Consider the following 16,292-nt stretch of genomic DNA (forward strand, 5'->3'; position numbering starts at 1 on the left):
CTTCTCCAGGGGATCTTCCCACCCCAGGCACCCTATAGGTATAACTTAATCAACCTGAACTTTTCTGCTGCTTGAAAGTATTTTTCACTATTGGAGAAGTAATGGCAGAACAAAATCTCCTAAAAAATGGCCTTGTCATTTATCATGGCATTCATAGAGTAGTATTATGAAGAGATCGTTAAAATACTTTATAAAATTCATCTATAATACCAAAGATTAAAAAAAAAAGTTAGAATGTGTGCATTATTTTCAATACTGAGAGGAAATATTTTCAGTATTTGCCAATTCTCATTTTTGTTTAAAATTTCTGTTTATTTCTATACATGTATTTACAATAATAGGCAACTGTTTTAAAATTCAATGAGCTTTCAGATATACCAAATATGTTTTTTAAAAGCGTTACCAGTGCCTTGACAAATCACTAAAGTCACTTTAATGGTTTTCCTTTAGATAAGTAAAAGACATGAGACCCTGAAGCCACCAATCTGCGCACGGTCACACAGTACTTGAGGGAAGAGAGGACAATATTTCTCTCTGTTCTCTATCACGAGAAATTCTACTTCTCTGCAGAGAAAGTAGGAGTTTTGTATACTCTCCTAGAAATGAGCAATACTGCACTTGTACTATAATAAGGATTATAAGGTCCTATCACTTTTTTACATTTTGAAGAATAAAACCATAGAACATTTTCTACAATTACTTTAAACACACTGATGTAAGATGGACTATCTTAAAAATGTATTCTATTATGTAGTAAACAACAGCAGTATGAGTTTACTAACAACAACACAGAAAAGCTGGTCTCTTCTGCTTGTTAGAATCATTTTCTTTAAAAGAAACATAAAATTTGCTACTTCCGTTCATTGCACAGTTTTGATTAGCAAACCCTGTCAAAAAGAAGTTGTAAGAAGCAATTTTATAAAAGAACTTAAGGAAAACCAATGGATTAATAACAAGCTCAATATTCAAGCCTAAATAACATAAATTTAGGAGCAAGGCACAGAAGCCAGCAGGGATCTTTTAAAGAACATAAACCTTTACACATTAAAAAAAAAAACCTTAATATTTGTACTTCTTTACTATCAATTAAAAAATAATAAATAACCAAAGAGATGATTTTGTATAATGAATAATGGGATTACTCACATTATCAGAGAATGGTGTATCTGAATGAAAATCAGTGGAATTTAATTGACTAACAGACTCATAAAGATGGAGTAATTTCAATTTATTGGCACAAAATTGTAGCAGTCCTTCATCAACAGACTCAAGCTCTACAAGGTAGAAAGAAAAAATACATTAAAGAGAGATATTTAACAGACTGATAAAAATAACTTAATTTTACATAATTTCTTGATGTTCCATTTTATAATATTGCTATATTTTCAATAACAAATTAAGAAGGCAAAAATAATTTTTATATTATACAAAGTGTCTACATTTTTAAATGAAGGTGCTATAATAGTGAGAGAGGAGAAAAAGAAAGAAAACAGAAGAGATATTTTAGTCTAGTACTCAAATTTAAACAAATATTTTGGAAACAGGTTTGAAAACATCCTTCCCTCACTCTCTAACTCAAATGTTGTCTATTATTCTCATACCCTGAGAAAAGACAATTGGAAAGCTGCCTGGCTCTTCTTATCACAGTGCTCAAAGATACTATAATTCAACCAGAAACTGGACTGTAACACATGCATCCTCAAGAGAGGCTGAGAAAGAGACCAAAAGTAGAATTCCACCCACATCAGTCAGGTTTCTTGTCGAGATTATCGCTGGAAAAATACCCACTCTCTGCATAATACATTCCTGTATGATAAAGGCAGACACTGAAAACTCCAAGACTCTGTTATGGGATACAATAACATGGAAGATTGTCTATGTTCTCACAGCCAAAATAAAATGTAGCATACTCAATATTTGTCATTTTTAGGACTCTCATTTGTGGGTAGAACTTGAAGCTAGTGATGTTACAGAACTCCGACAATGGTGTTTGGTTTACTCCTAGCCCAGTGCAAGGTAAATTTTAATAATTTTTTTGATGTTTTAAAAAAATCCTTAGGGGGACAGGGAGATTTTAGAAGTGCACTATACACCTGATCTGCCTCTTGAGAAATTTGTATGCAGGTCAGGAAGCAACAGTTAGAACTGGACATGGAACAACAGACTAGTTCCAAATAGGAAAAGGAGTTTGTCAAGGCTGTATATTGTCACCCTGTTTATTTAACTTATATGTAGAGTACATCATGAGAAACGCTGGACTGGAAGAAACACAAGCTGGAACCAAGATTGCCGGGAGAAATATCAATAACCTCAGATATGCAGATGACACCACCCTTATAGCAGAAAGTGAAGAGGAACTCAAAAGCCTCTTGATGAAAGTGAAAGTGGAGAGTGAAAAAGTTGGCTTAAAGCTCAACATTCAGAAAACGAAGATCATGGCATCCGGTCCCATCACTTCATGGGAAATAGATGGGGAAACAGTGGAAACAGTGTCAGACTTTATTTTTCTGGGCTCCAAAATCACTACAGATGGTGACTGCAGCCATGAAATTAAAAGACGATTACTCCTTGGAAGGAAAGTTATGACCAACCTAGACAGCATATTCAAAAGCAGAGACACTACTTTGCCAACAAAGGTCCATCTAGTCAAGGCTATGGTTTTTCCTGTGGTCATGTATGGATGTGAGAGGTGGATTGTGAAGAAGGCTGAGCGCCGAAGAATTGATGCTTTTGAACTGTGGTGTTGGAGAAGACTCTTGAGAGTCCCTTGGACTGCAAGAAGATCCAACCAGTCCATTCTGAAGGAGATCAGCCCTGGGTGTTCTTTGGAAGGAATGATGCTAAAGCTGAAACTCCAGTACTTTGGCCACCTCATGTGAAGAGTTGACTCATTGGAAAAGACTCTGATGCTGGGAGGGATTGGGGGCAGGAGGAGAAGGGGACGAAAGAGGATGTGATGGCTGGGTGGCATCACCAACTCGGTGGACATGAGTCTGAGTGAACTCCGGGAGTTGGTGATGGACAGGGAGGCCTGGCGTGCTGCGATTCATGGGGTCGCAGAGTCGCACATGACTGAGCGACTGATCTGATCTGATACTTTTTAAAAGAGGTATTTCTAACATGTTGTATGCACTAAGGGAGGTTTCTATTTGCCAAAAGTCAATTTTACGTGTGTTAAGAAAAAAATTTCAAAATCAGGATGCTTACTGTCCTGCAACAGCATTAATATTTATTTATCTATTTAATTTTTGGTCATACCATGCAGCATGTGGCATCTCAGTTCCTCCACCAGGGAACTGAAGCAGTGCCCCCTGCAGTGGAAGTAGAGTCTGAACCACTGTACCACCAGGTAAGTCCCCTGGAACAGCATATTACGCTTTATCTTTTAAGCCACTCTGCTGCTGCTGCTGCTAAGTCGCTTCAGTCGTGTCCGATTCTGTGCGACCCCAGAGACGGCAGCCCACCAGGCTCCCCCATCCCTGGGATTCTCCAGGCAAGAACACTGGAGTGGGTTGCCATTTCCTTCTCCATAAGCCACTCTCGGCTGGCTTAAATATGAAGCCTCCTGGCAGTTCAGGGGTTGGGACTCTCCCTTCCTACATAGGCGTTGAGGGTGTGATTTTTGGTCAAGGAGCTAAGATCCCATGTGCCTTGTGGCCAAAAAAACCCAAAACATAACACAGAAACAGTACTGTAACAAATTCAATAAAGATATAATTCACACAATAAGCAAGCAAAAAATCACAACTAGATGAAGTCAGTATACCACATACTACATTTTTAACTGATGTTAGGAACTCAGAATAAATTTTTCTAGCTCAGCTGGACAGAATATGGAGTTACAACCCCACAGTTACAGATGTAATTCTTTTCCAGACAAATATATTCTGAACAGTAAAAAACAATCAGAACTGGTCATGTAATCATAGTCTGTGATTCTGGAAGCCCTAGTTCCATTCATGAGGGAAGTGGATGAAAAAATATGGATTCCATACACTGACAAAACATTAATCAAAGCATAGAATTTAGAAAAAAAATCATTATCATGGTCAAAACAACATTACTGAGAGTTAAAATACAATGGCAGCAAGACAGCCTGGTTGTTTTTTTGCTTACCACCAGCTATCTTGTCCCCACATGCCAATGGCTTTCAAAACGCTTTACAACTATTATCACAATAGTCACTTCCCATCATTCTATCTTTCCTCATAATAGATGGATTCAAATGAAAAATATTTACAGTAAGAAAGAGAGTCAACATACTCAGAGAAAGATCAGTAGCACACACTGAACAGGGAATTTTAAAAGTCCCCAATGACAAAGGTATGAAATAAGTTTTCTTCTTTCTTATACATTGTTTCTTATACATATTACCACATCAAGGTAACAGAAGGGCATCATAAACAGTTAATACTTCCTATGGTCAGAGTTATAGAATTTGAGGTGAGACCATAAACAAACCCTATTACCTTGATTTTTTAAAGTGTCCATTAATGTCTGAGTGATGTTTTTAAGGCAGGAAAATGGTAAACGTTCGCTTGCCAATATGCTTTCCAATGCCTAGAAGAAAAAGAGAAAAAAGAAAGTGAAGTCGCTCAGTCATGTCTGACTCTTTGAGATCCCATGGACTGTAGCCTACCAGGCTCCTTCGTCCATGGGATTTTCCAGGCAAGAGTACTGGAGCAGGTTGCCATTTCCTTCTCCAGAGGATCTTCCCAACCCAGAAACTGAACCCGGGTCTCCCACATTACAGGCAGATGCTTTTACCGTCTAAGCCACCAGGGAAGCTGCCTACAAGAAAGATAAGGAACAATTTTCGTACAAGGCAAAGATCTTGGTTTTTCAATTTTACATTTATGCCCATAGTTTCACTGCCCCAAGTTTCAAAGGGAAACTCCATTTTAAGATGTATTAATCATCCAAGAGCTTAAGTTGCATCATAAGTAATATGTAATCAATTTCATGTCATGCCAAATATGGTACCATGACAAGAAGTCCAGACTGAGAATGAAACAACTTGGAAAGCAACTGAGGTTCAACAGGATGGCTGAGCAGAGACAAAGTTATTCACCAGTAAGAGTTTTGTATATATGCATAAATGAAAAGCAGACATTGCCATTGTCATGCCAATAATAAAAGCTGACAACTTAATTACTGCTATGTTACTGTGCTTAAGCATGGCTGGCTGTATCCACAGGCCAATCTAGATGAATATATTTCCCACCTCTCCACGCCTACTCTCCTTCTGCCTACTGGTAGGTATTTAAGAATCTTCATCATTACTTCACTCCTAAAAGAGCAACCATCAGAATCACTAGTGGGTTACACACAGCACTTAAAGTTCACACTTGTCCTTTCATATCAGCATGTTAAACTGAATTTTGAATTATGAGATTAAACAGTATAAAAGGTACGCTATGAATGTGGCATGAGACAAATAACAAATAACAGACTTCATCCAACAACAACTCTGTGTGTCTGTTGGGGAGAAACAGGTGCAGAGAGAGGGCAGCTCTGGAGGTTGGGCCGGCCTAGCATGAGGCAAATGCATGGAGGATATAAAGAAAGTGACCCAGGGACTTCCCTGGTGGCCCACTGGTTAGGAATCCGCCTTTCAATGCAGGGAACACAGGTTTGAGCCCTAGTCAAAGAAAGGCTGCCTGCAATGCGGGAGACCCAGGTTCAATCCCTGGGTTGGGAAGATCCCCTGGAGAAGGGAATGGCAACCCACTCTAGTATCCTTGCCTAGAGAACCCCATGGACAAAGAAGTCTGGTGGGCTACAGTCCATGGGGCCACAAAGAGTTGGACACAACTGAGCGACTTCACTTACTTACTTACAAAGAACGGCTGCCAGGCAACTAAGTCTGAGCACAAGAGCCTGTGTGCCAAACTAGAGAGGCTGTGCACCACAACAAAAGATCCCAAATGCTGAAACGAACATCCTACGTGCTGCAACTAAGACCCAAAGTAGCCAAATAAATGAATAAAATATTAAATAAAAAGACAGAAAGTGATCGAAAAAGGCAAATACCTAGGAAAATGTCATCTGCCTCTGTTTGTCTACTATCACACAAGTTAGCGGCTCACTGCCTTACTAATATTATTCAGTCTTCAAAGTCTAAACTGGTTTCTTTCCTCCCTTAACTGTTGTAAAACAATACACAAATTTAACTATTAGGTTGTTTAGTATTTTTTATAAAATTCATAGCTTCATACGAACTTCAGTAGTATTAAAAAAATTAAGGAAACAGTTTGTACTGTTCTAAAGTTTCCTGATTTTATTGTTCTATGATGTAAAAAAGATGGTATTAAAATGAGAAAAATTATGTGGGTTCTGACCCTCCCTTTCTAAGATTGAAGCCCTAAACTGCTCTCTACATGCTCACTCTGTCAAAAGAATCACATTTAATAATGGAAACTTTGCCCCAAGGAAAATGAGAACCTATTAGTACTGTCAGTGGAGTGGAAAACACAATTAAAAGTCAGAAACCTGTCAGTTTTACAATAAAATGATAGTGTTTTTAGAAAATGAGTGCCATAACAGAATAAGAGGGATAGAAAGAAACCAGTATTCACTAAATCATCCTACTATTCAGATGCTGTGTATTATGAAAATGACGCATTTGGTAAGGTCCTATTTGAAGGAGCTTAAAAGATATAAAGAGGAAAAAGCTGGGGAGCTAGGACTAATACATATGAAATAATCAGAAAACAAGTGTAATCAGCCCTCTGTATCCATGGGTTCCTCATTTACGGATTCAACCAACCACAGACTGAAAATACTCGGAAAGAAAAAAATTCCACAAAGTTCCTAAAAGCAACTGTGAATTTGCCCCATACTTGCAACTATTTACACAGCACTTACGCTGTATTTACAACTGTTTACATAGCACTTACACTGTGTTAGCCATTACAAGTAATCTAGAGAGGATTTAAAGTATACAAGAGGATGTGCGTAGGTTATATGCAAATACTACACAATTTTATGGGGCTTCCTTGATAGCTCAGTTGGTAAAGAATCTGCCTGCAATGCAAGAGACCCCAGTTCAATTCCTGGGTCGGGAAGATTCTGTGAAGGAGGGATAGGCTATCCACTCCAGTATTCTTGGGCTTCCCTTGTGGCTCAGCTGATAAAGAAGCCACCTGCAATGTGGGAGGCCTGGGTTCGATCCCTGGGGTGGGAAGATGCCCTGGAGAAGGGAAAGGCTACCCACTCCAGTATTCTGGCCTGGAGAATTCCACGGACTGTATAGTCCACAGGGTCACAAAGAGTTGGACACAACTGAGCCACTGTCACTTCACACAGTTTTATAAAGGGACTTGAGCACCTTCAGATTTAGGTATTCACAGGGGGTCCTGGAATCAACACCCCCAGGGAATCTGAGTGAGACTGCAGTCATTAGCCCTCTGTTCTGATTAAAAGCAGAGTTCAGAGGGATCCCTGAGGACCAACGAGCCATGTCAGAACCCAAGCAGCAACGGCAGGGATTTGGGTAAGAGGAGTGGCAGTAACGTAACGAGCTACCATATTACAACCAGGAGCCTGGAAAAGGCAACAAGTCTTGATTATTCCATGAGAAGCTAAGAAGCAACAGGGCCTCTTCTACAGTATCAATGTGAATGTAAATTAGTACAAGTATTTTGAGAAGTAATTTATCAACAACCAGCCAGAAGCTCATACCCTAGAGATTCCACTCTAAGGTATAAACTCAAGAGAAACTCTTACATTTGTGTGCCAGGAAACATTGTACAAGGATAATCATACTCTTATTGTTGGTAACAGCAAAAAACTGAGAACAACGTAAATGTCCACAGACAGTGAATAAATAAATGACAGTCACAGAGTGTAATTCATACATTACACGAGTTAGCTGCAGGCAGCAATGCAGACAACTTCCAGAAACACAATGGTAAGAGAATGGAGTAGGTCACAAAGAAGACAGAGTAGGACTCGATTCACTTCAAGTTCAAAAAAGTGGAAAATGCATCACTATGTTTTAAAGGAGTCATACAGAAATGCTGTAACTACAAAGAAAAGCAAAAGAGGAACACAAAATTCTAAACACTGGTTACTGTAGGAATGGGAGAAGGGATGGGAGGAGGAGGGACATGCAGGGAGGGCTCTTCAGAGTTCCTGGTAACATCCTGTTTCCTAAGGGGGGTGGTCATACACAGCTTTGTCTTATTATTATTACTTAATTTGAATATATGCTATGTATGGGTTTTCGTGTATATAAAACACACATACTTCCATGTATGGTAGTATTACTTAATCAAAAAAGAAGAAAGACAAAAGAGACAATAGAAACTTTTGCATAGGGATGTAAAAAAAGGATGAACATGCATAAAAACACAGAAAGAGGATTTTGGCCTGTCATGTTTTTGGAAGCAAATAGGAAAATACAGATTTTATTAAGAAGGGAATACAACAGTCACTTGGCAGGAAAGATCTTTTATTTTATACACTTACTTGTTTTTTGGTTGCAGGGTATTTAATATCAAGAATTAATTCCTTTATTTCTGTTTCAATCAAATCTAGAAAGAAAATTAACCAAAATAAAATTTTGGTTCACTTTTACGACAGGTAAACTTTATTCTAAAGAAAAACACATGTATTTGCACTATCAGTCAGTCTGAAGGATTTCTGAGTCCTCTTGGAAATTACTGTTTTATTGTTACAAATTTTAATAATCCCTCGATGGCATGCTTCATCCTTCAGAATAATTCCAATAAAAGCTATACATGATTACTTGTACCTCATCTCATTCCACAAAGGAGTTGCAACAGCTTATAAATGCACTAAAGTGTTTTGCTTGCTCCATTTAGAATATTCTATTAACTTTAAAAATGCCATGACAGTATCCTTCATTTTTCTTAAAGGACACCTACCAAGATTGGGACATTTTGCTTTCAGCAAGGTTCCCAGTTTCTTCACTAAGTGCATGTCCTTGGCTCGTTCACTCTTCTTATCGCTAAAACAAAGAAATACAACAAGTTCTTAAAGAAAGTGAAGCTGTCTTCCTTCTAATTCTGATACATCCAAATTTCTTTTTCTTTTCTACGCTTCCTATTTAACTTTAAAGGGATCAGTCCAGAGAGAAATAAAACAATAGCTACAAAACAAAGCTATATTTAAAATGAACAACCAACAAGAACCTACTGTATAGCATAGGGAACTCTGTTCAGTGTTGTGTGGCAGTCTGGATGGGAGTGGAATTTGGGGAAGAATGGATACATGTATATGTATGGCTGAGTCCCTTTGCTGTCTACCTGAAACTATCACAACAGTGTTAATCGGCCATACTACAGTACAAAATGAAAAGTTTAATATATATATATATATATAAAAGGACTGGGAAAAGTCAGTAGAGGGACATTAATAAGCTGGCACGCGATACAACTTACCTCAATGCTAAGTGGAAAGGAACACTGACTGTTTTCACACTTCCAGACACTGGATCAACCAGGCAGATCTGGTAAGTCTGGGGCTGCCAACTCTGACTAGTAATGTTATTTAAGCCCATTATTTTATAGCCAGGATACAGAAGCCTGAGGAAATCACAAACCAATATGGTAAGCCACGGAGTTTATATGCTGCAACAAAAGATCCACGTGATGCAATGAAGATCCAGGGTGCCACAACAAAGCCCCAAGGCAGCCAAATAAATATTTTTAAAAAAGTAAAATAGAACCTAACTGCCAGGGTTCTACCTTGTTAAAGTGTGCTAGAAAATCACATAACCAGGCTGATGTCGCAGTGGCAAACAAAGCACTCACATGACTTCGTATCATCACCAGGGGAATCGGAAAGAATCTTTCCTTTCCAGCCTCCACAGTGTAAGAAGGGATGGGGACAAGTGGGGCACCAAAGCTGACTTTAATTCAGTAGTGTATCACGGCCTCCTCAGTCAGATTCCTTTGTTATTAAACACTTAATCCATAATTACATAGCAGCCACTCATGGGGAAAAACCACAATAAAGGACATTTTAATTCTCAACCAACTTGCAATCTAATTAAGTAGCTTTAAACAGAAGCTTTACTTGAACAAAAGCATTTCTTTTTGCTGCCAGGAAAAGGCTAGGGTTTGCGGCTTACCTGCAGTACTTTCCCACGTTGAAAGCGCCAACTCGAGGGCCCTGCTGTGTACTCCACACTTCTAAAATGCCCCTTCGTGGTGCATAGATCACAAGGAACTGAGCCACTCGACTTGGACCCTGAGGACTTCCAAATGGGGAAAAGTCTCCCTTTTCTGGCACTCTTTCGTGGAGGTCCTCTACAATCTGGATCCAACCAGTCTGTGCATCTCGATACCCTTAGAGACAGAGGAAAAGGAAAGCCACTTAGATATGGAATCTAGGTTTAGCAGAGCCTTCTGAAGCACTCCGTAATGTTTTAGTCAGGGGGGCTCAAGAAAAGCAATAAATGTATATTCTCTTTTATTATGAAATATATTAAACACAAAAAATTATAATTATGACAAATCCTAAATCGCCAAGTCTCTTTAAAATGTCAGTTTGCTACAGTTGGTTCTGATCACTTTCTTTTTTAAGCAGAAATCAGTTATCATGGAAGGTTCCCTGATTTCCATCCCTTCCTCCCTCTCTTTAAAAAATTCTGGAGAGATTTTAAGGTTCAGATTTAAAGTATAAATCCAATTAAAATAGAAGATCAAACTGGTTTCCTGCAATTCAGGTCCCTTGGTGGCACACAGACAGAGGGAGGACATGGGCTGCAGAGCAACGGGAAGCAACGCCGGCCTGTGAGAAGGAAAATGCAGCTGACATGCCTTCCTATTCCCTCTCTTCCCAGTAACGGGGAGGAAAAGGACAGAGTGCGCCAGCTGCAGAAGACAGGCCACACGGCAGTCATAGCATCACCAGAGTGGATCTGGACCAACTGGTATATATTCTGGAAAAGTCTTGCTGAGAACATACCCTTGAAGTTATTTCAGAAAACAAGCACCAGGTCGGGAGAAATGATGTATCTGCTACCTTGAAACCTATTTCTAAAGACATTTAAACATGTGGCAAGTAAACACTGCAGGAATTCTTTGGCAAGAAGGTAAAAGTGGCCTCAGTCAGGTCCAGAGTTTAAATTTAATGCCCTCAAATCCATTATTCCTCACAATGCTAAAAACAGACCAGATTGCATCAAAATTGTGGTTTCTAACTAACAGTCTCTGCTTACATGTTAATATTAAAGATGATTACAAACAATGAATTCTCCTCTCCTCCTTCGTCAAAAGGATTTATTTTATTCAGGTTGAAAATGTGCCAATATATTTTTAAGTCTCCCTTATAGTTAGGTTTGCTATGTGACTAAGTCCTAAATAATGTATTGCAGAAAAAGCTTGGCAAGATTTCTGAAAATAACTTCAAAGTAGACTAAGGTGGTAGTCTTTCTGTCCCCTTCTTCCTTCCTGGGATGCATGTAAGATGGCTGGAGCTTCAGCAGCCATTTAGACCATGATATAACCTTCATGGGGAAGCTACATGGAATAAGACTGAGTTCCTGAGGATGTCATGTGATATCATACTGATCCTGTACATAGCTCTGTGCTTGTCACTAAATGTAACTTCTAACAGACAATGTTACCAAGACACTTAAATGAACTGACCCAGGCATATGGATATGGAACTCAAATTTTAAAAAAATGAATCTTGCTAGGTTTTGCCATCTTGAATCTGAAACACCCAGCATTCTAGTTTTGGAAAGATTTGATTCAAGCACGGCCCTGCAAACTGGAATGAACCTTGCAGGGGCAAGAAACTGAATTCAGGAACTGACAATGTGAGAACTGAAAAGAAGGACATAAGGAAGAGTTTTTAAGTACCTATGCGTTGGTCAAACTTAAAGGATGTGTCAGTTGGACTATGGGTCAAATGTTGTTGATATGATCTGAGTACATGATTAAAAAAAGAAAGCAAGCAAGCATAAAGAATTAAACACTGTTATCAATGAGAAGCTGAAGAAGGATAGCACTGTTCAGCTACTGGGGTAAAAAGCTAACTAACTTTTGTCCTGGATTTTTGTAAGAAGTACCTTTCCACATGCGTATTGCAATTCCTCTAGCTACATCCAACAAAATAACTCTGCCAAAATCATCTGTTACTGCTGCCAGTGTGTTACATGGAGACAGACATATACTTTCACCATGGCGTCTAGAATCTGGAAGCCCAAATCTGATATTTAAAAGAAAAAAGAAAGCAGAAATCAAAGTTCAATCTAGAAATAAATAAAAGAATAATGAAATACAGCAACAAAACAGACTGAATCTGATTTTACATTAATATAAAGAAATATGAATTTTGTATGGATTAATAGTTAAATTCATTAACTAATCACAACAGACATTTTATAATACAAAATACATAAGGAACTTTCTTCTATTATATAATAATACCTAAGTCTTATCTCAAAGATATTTGATACAGAATACCCACAACCTTATTTTTTCAGAGTATCAAGTACAACTATATCTTTCCTTGATTAAGCAATATGTCATATGAAACTACCCTGACAACCAATTAATTTTAGAATACTTTGCTCCTACACTCGCATCTTTGTCTATATTTTCTTATTTCTAATCTTTTCTCTTTCTTCTTCTCTAGATAGCATATCCTGCTGATATCAGTGTAACTGCCTGAAGCAAGAACTTTCCTTCTTCTAAATAGTTATCTGTATACTGTTCTTGGTCTATAATCAATCCTATTAGAACTGTGGGTAAAATAAAAGTAAGGAAGTACTGAGAAAGAACCAGAATAGCTCATTTTGAAAAAACTTCCTGAGACAAAGTACTCAGAAACTTTGTTACATCCATGCAGTGCATAAGGCCATTTGCCTTATTTCTTCATACTTGGGTGACTGGGGATGTGATATGTTAGATGGAAAAAACTCTAGAAGATAATCTTCAATACATTTTGAAGTGACGTGAAGTTGCTCAGTCGTGTCCGACTCTTTGCGACCCGGTGGACTGTAGCCCACCAGGCTCCTCCGTCCATGGGATTCTCCAGGCAAGAATACTGGAGTGGGTTGCCATTTCCTTCTCCAGGGGATCTTCCCGACCCAGGGATTGAACCCAGGTCTCCCGCATTGCGGGCAGACGCTTTAACCTCTGAGCCACCAGGGAAGCCCCAGTAGATAATTAGCTACATCTCTTCAGTTGAAGAACATCTAAAAAAAGGGATAGGTTTTTATTTCCCTTCATGGTGGTACTTTATATTGAGTAATAAAAAAGGATATAAAAACAGAATCAAGCAACACTCATGCCCTCTCCCTGCAAAACCTGACAAATCCACTAAATATCCCCCAGTACTGCTGGAACAAACAAGGAAGCATAAGCCAGCATTATTCAAGCATAATGCTTGAATATATGTGATCCCATTTTTACTTTTTTTTTTTAAGAAATCACTATGTCCTTTTTAAGGTTCTACAGCTTATCAATAAACTAAACTTTTTACTGAAAGAAGTTCAATAGCTATCAAAAACCCAATATTTCTACTGTACATCTAAGTGTACAGTGTTGTAAGCACACACCCAACACACACACACAAAATAAGCCATCTATTACATGATGGGGAGACAAGTGTCATTAAAACAGATAGGAACCACTCTTCTCATGAAGTTTACATTCTGGTAGAAAACATCAGTCTCACATTAATGACTCATAGGAGCTCCAAAGACTCAAGAAATCAATAAATCAGCTAAGCACATGGAAAGACCATACATTTAACAGTCCATTTCTAAAAATACTAAAATGCAAGAGCAGCACGACAGACTTGCCTTACAGCTAATGGGGTAGCTGGTTCCACCTTGGGTTTTTGCTTCTGGAAAGCTTCTTCTTCATGCTTGCTCTTCCAACCAAGCCAACCACTGAAAGAAAGAGCATTTAGACTAAAACCACGGATTCCAGTGTTTTAATGTGCAGACCATCCAAATACAAGTTAAAACTAAGTGAGATGAAAATTAGATTATTTAAACTGATGTCATTACCTGGCAGCATTAAATAAAGCGGAAGTGAGTTTACTTGCCACTGCAAGTGCAACGTGAGATAATAGTGGTTGCGTGCTTCCCTGAAAAACAGAACATTTGAAAGATGACAAATAAACAAAATACACTTTCTAAATGAGATGCACTTTAAAAAGGTAGGGGGTAGAAATATAAGCAGAAGTTTTAACTCTACAGTTGAAAAGTAAAATCACTAATAGTTTATAATCTTCATGATTTCCCTCTTTAAATTGTAGACAATTAAAAAATCTAAACTAGGACATTGCTGCTGCTGCTGCCAAGTCGCTTCAATCGTGTCTGACTCTGTGCGACCCCATAGACGGCAGCCCACCAGGCTCCCCCATCCCTGGGATTCTCCAGGCAAGAACACTGGAGTGGGTTGCCATTTCCTTCCCCAATGCATGAAAGTGAAAAGTGAAAGTGAAGTCGCTCAGGTTGTCTACTTGAAAGCTATACAGTCGTGTCCAACTCCTAGCGACCCCATGGACTGCAGTCTACCAGGCTCCTCCATCCATGGGATTTTCCAGGCAAGAGTACTGGAGTGGGGTGCCATTGCCTTCTCCGAAACTAGGACATTAAAATGGCCTTATTCTAACAGGGCTATTGATTTCTCATCCATACCGAACTAGCTCTTTTCCCTCTTTTTAAAATATTTTTTTCAGTCAGTTTTTATTTAGAAATACTTCATATTGTACAAAACTTATTTTAAATTTAAGTATAGCTGGTTTACAATGTTGTGTTAGTTTCAGGTATACAGCAAAGTGATTCGGTTTTATATATACACATACATTTCAGATTCTTTTCCATTACTGATTATTACAAGATACTGAATATAGCTCCCTGTGCTATATAGTAAATCCTTGTTGGTTACCTATTTTATATACTGGAGTGTATATCTATTCATCCCAAACTCCTAATTTATCCCCCCCCACCTATTTTTTAAAAATATATTTTTGTTAAAGTAAAAAGACTGTTTGGACAATTCTGAGAAGGGCGCTTTTTATGTTAGAAATCAGAGCTGCCAAGTCTAATACTGCCAAGTCTAAATCTCCCCAATTTTAGGGAGCAGTTTCACCACTTCATCAGCTATAGTTGGCAGCTCATTCTATCTTTACAATTCCTCATTTACTCAACTCCCTCATGGGCCAACATCACTAACAACTCTAAGCTTCTGACTAACTGCACCAATATTTTAAGACAACTCAACTAAGAATTCGGGGCATCAGAAACAAAGAAGGCTGCTTATTTTACATTGACTTTAGTACATTTTCAGTTAATCTAAAGAATTTAGAAGAAAGTGAGTTGAGACTAATTTCAGCTTATACTGAAACTTACAAATGTAAACTGCTTAATCTTTTTAAGGCTATTACCATATCCAATTTGTATATACGTTGAAAATCAAAATCAATGATGAAACACTTACCTCTAAAGCATAGAAGAAGCCTGTAAATGGACTGGACCCTACAGTGATATACTGAGACATGGCTGGTGGGCTGTTTTTAATTGCTGCATTATATCCACCGATATTGGAGGCAGTCTTCATTTGATCAAAAGGGGACAGAGTCATAATACCTAATGACAAAACAGCAACAATATGTAATTTTAATGCACTGAAATGACACTGTCATTTTAGATTACTAGATTTTTATTAGAACTCCATTCTAAAATGCTAACTGCTGAGTGTCATTTAATAGATAAAAGTCATTTTTCAAAGCTACAAGATCAATGCCATAAAACATCCATAAGATATTAAAATTGCCATCTACAATTCCTCTAAGCTATAAAATGTATAAAACAATTTAAGCATTAATTTTTTAAACAGATAAAAACTTCAAATGGTACAAGAAGTATAGAATCTACCAATATCTCCAGGTATAAGTATACTTTTTTGAGGTAACAACTGAAATATTTTCTTACATTGCTTTCCAGAAATGTAGGTACATAAATGACAGCACACCAAATCAACTGATGTGTGCCTTGTTTTTTAAATTTAATAAAATATCAAGGAGACATGCCTCATTCTTGGCAGTCACTCAGAGTATTCCACTGTGTGGTCATGCCATAATTGATCCGACCTTCTGATGGACATCTGAGTTGGTTCTCACTTTTACCACTACAAATAATGCTGCAATATATGACCTTGACAGATCTTTGTATACCTATGTATAAGCTCATCTGTATGGCAAGTCCTCATCAACAGAAGAGCAGGCTCAAAAGGGGATCTACATTTGTAAACAATTTTATTAAGTGCTGTGACACGGCATTCCACAGAGGCAGTGCT

General features: G+C 38.1%; 1 protein-coding gene across 1 annotated transcript in view; it reads right to left on the reverse strand.

The window, feature by feature from the left end:
- Nucleotides 1-16,292, reverse strand: part of RAB3GAP2 (RAB3 GTPase activating non-catalytic protein subunit 2) — a 112,567-nt gene that overhangs the window by 31,342 nt on the left and 64,933 nt on the right. Inside the window, exons 10-19 of the mRNA XM_070767967.1 lie at nt 15,435-15,583; nt 13,997-14,076; nt 13,787-13,876; nt 12,047-12,186; nt 10,100-10,316; nt 9,408-9,551; nt 8,892-8,974; nt 8,473-8,537; nt 4,470-4,560; nt 1,147-1,274 (exon numbers count right to left, since the gene is read on the reverse strand). Of these exons, the coding sequence (XP_070624068.1) occupies nt 1,147-1,274; nt 4,470-4,560; nt 8,473-8,537; nt 8,892-8,974; nt 9,408-9,551; nt 10,100-10,316; nt 12,047-12,186; nt 13,787-13,876; nt 13,997-14,076; nt 15,435-15,583 (1,187 nt within the window). The remainder of the gene's footprint in view (nt 1-1,146; nt 1,275-4,469; nt 4,561-8,472; nt 8,538-8,891; nt 8,975-9,407; nt 9,552-10,099; nt 10,317-12,046; nt 12,187-13,786; nt 13,877-13,996; nt 14,077-15,434; nt 15,584-16,292) is intronic.

The sequence above is a fragment of the Bos indicus genome, chromosome 16 (genome assembly GCF_029378745.1).
Source record: "Bos indicus isolate NIAB-ARS_2022 breed Sahiwal x Tharparkar chromosome 16, NIAB-ARS_B.indTharparkar_mat_pri_1.0, whole genome shotgun sequence".
Taxonomy (NCBI): Eukaryota; Metazoa; Chordata; class Mammalia; order Artiodactyla; family Bovidae; genus Bos; species Bos indicus.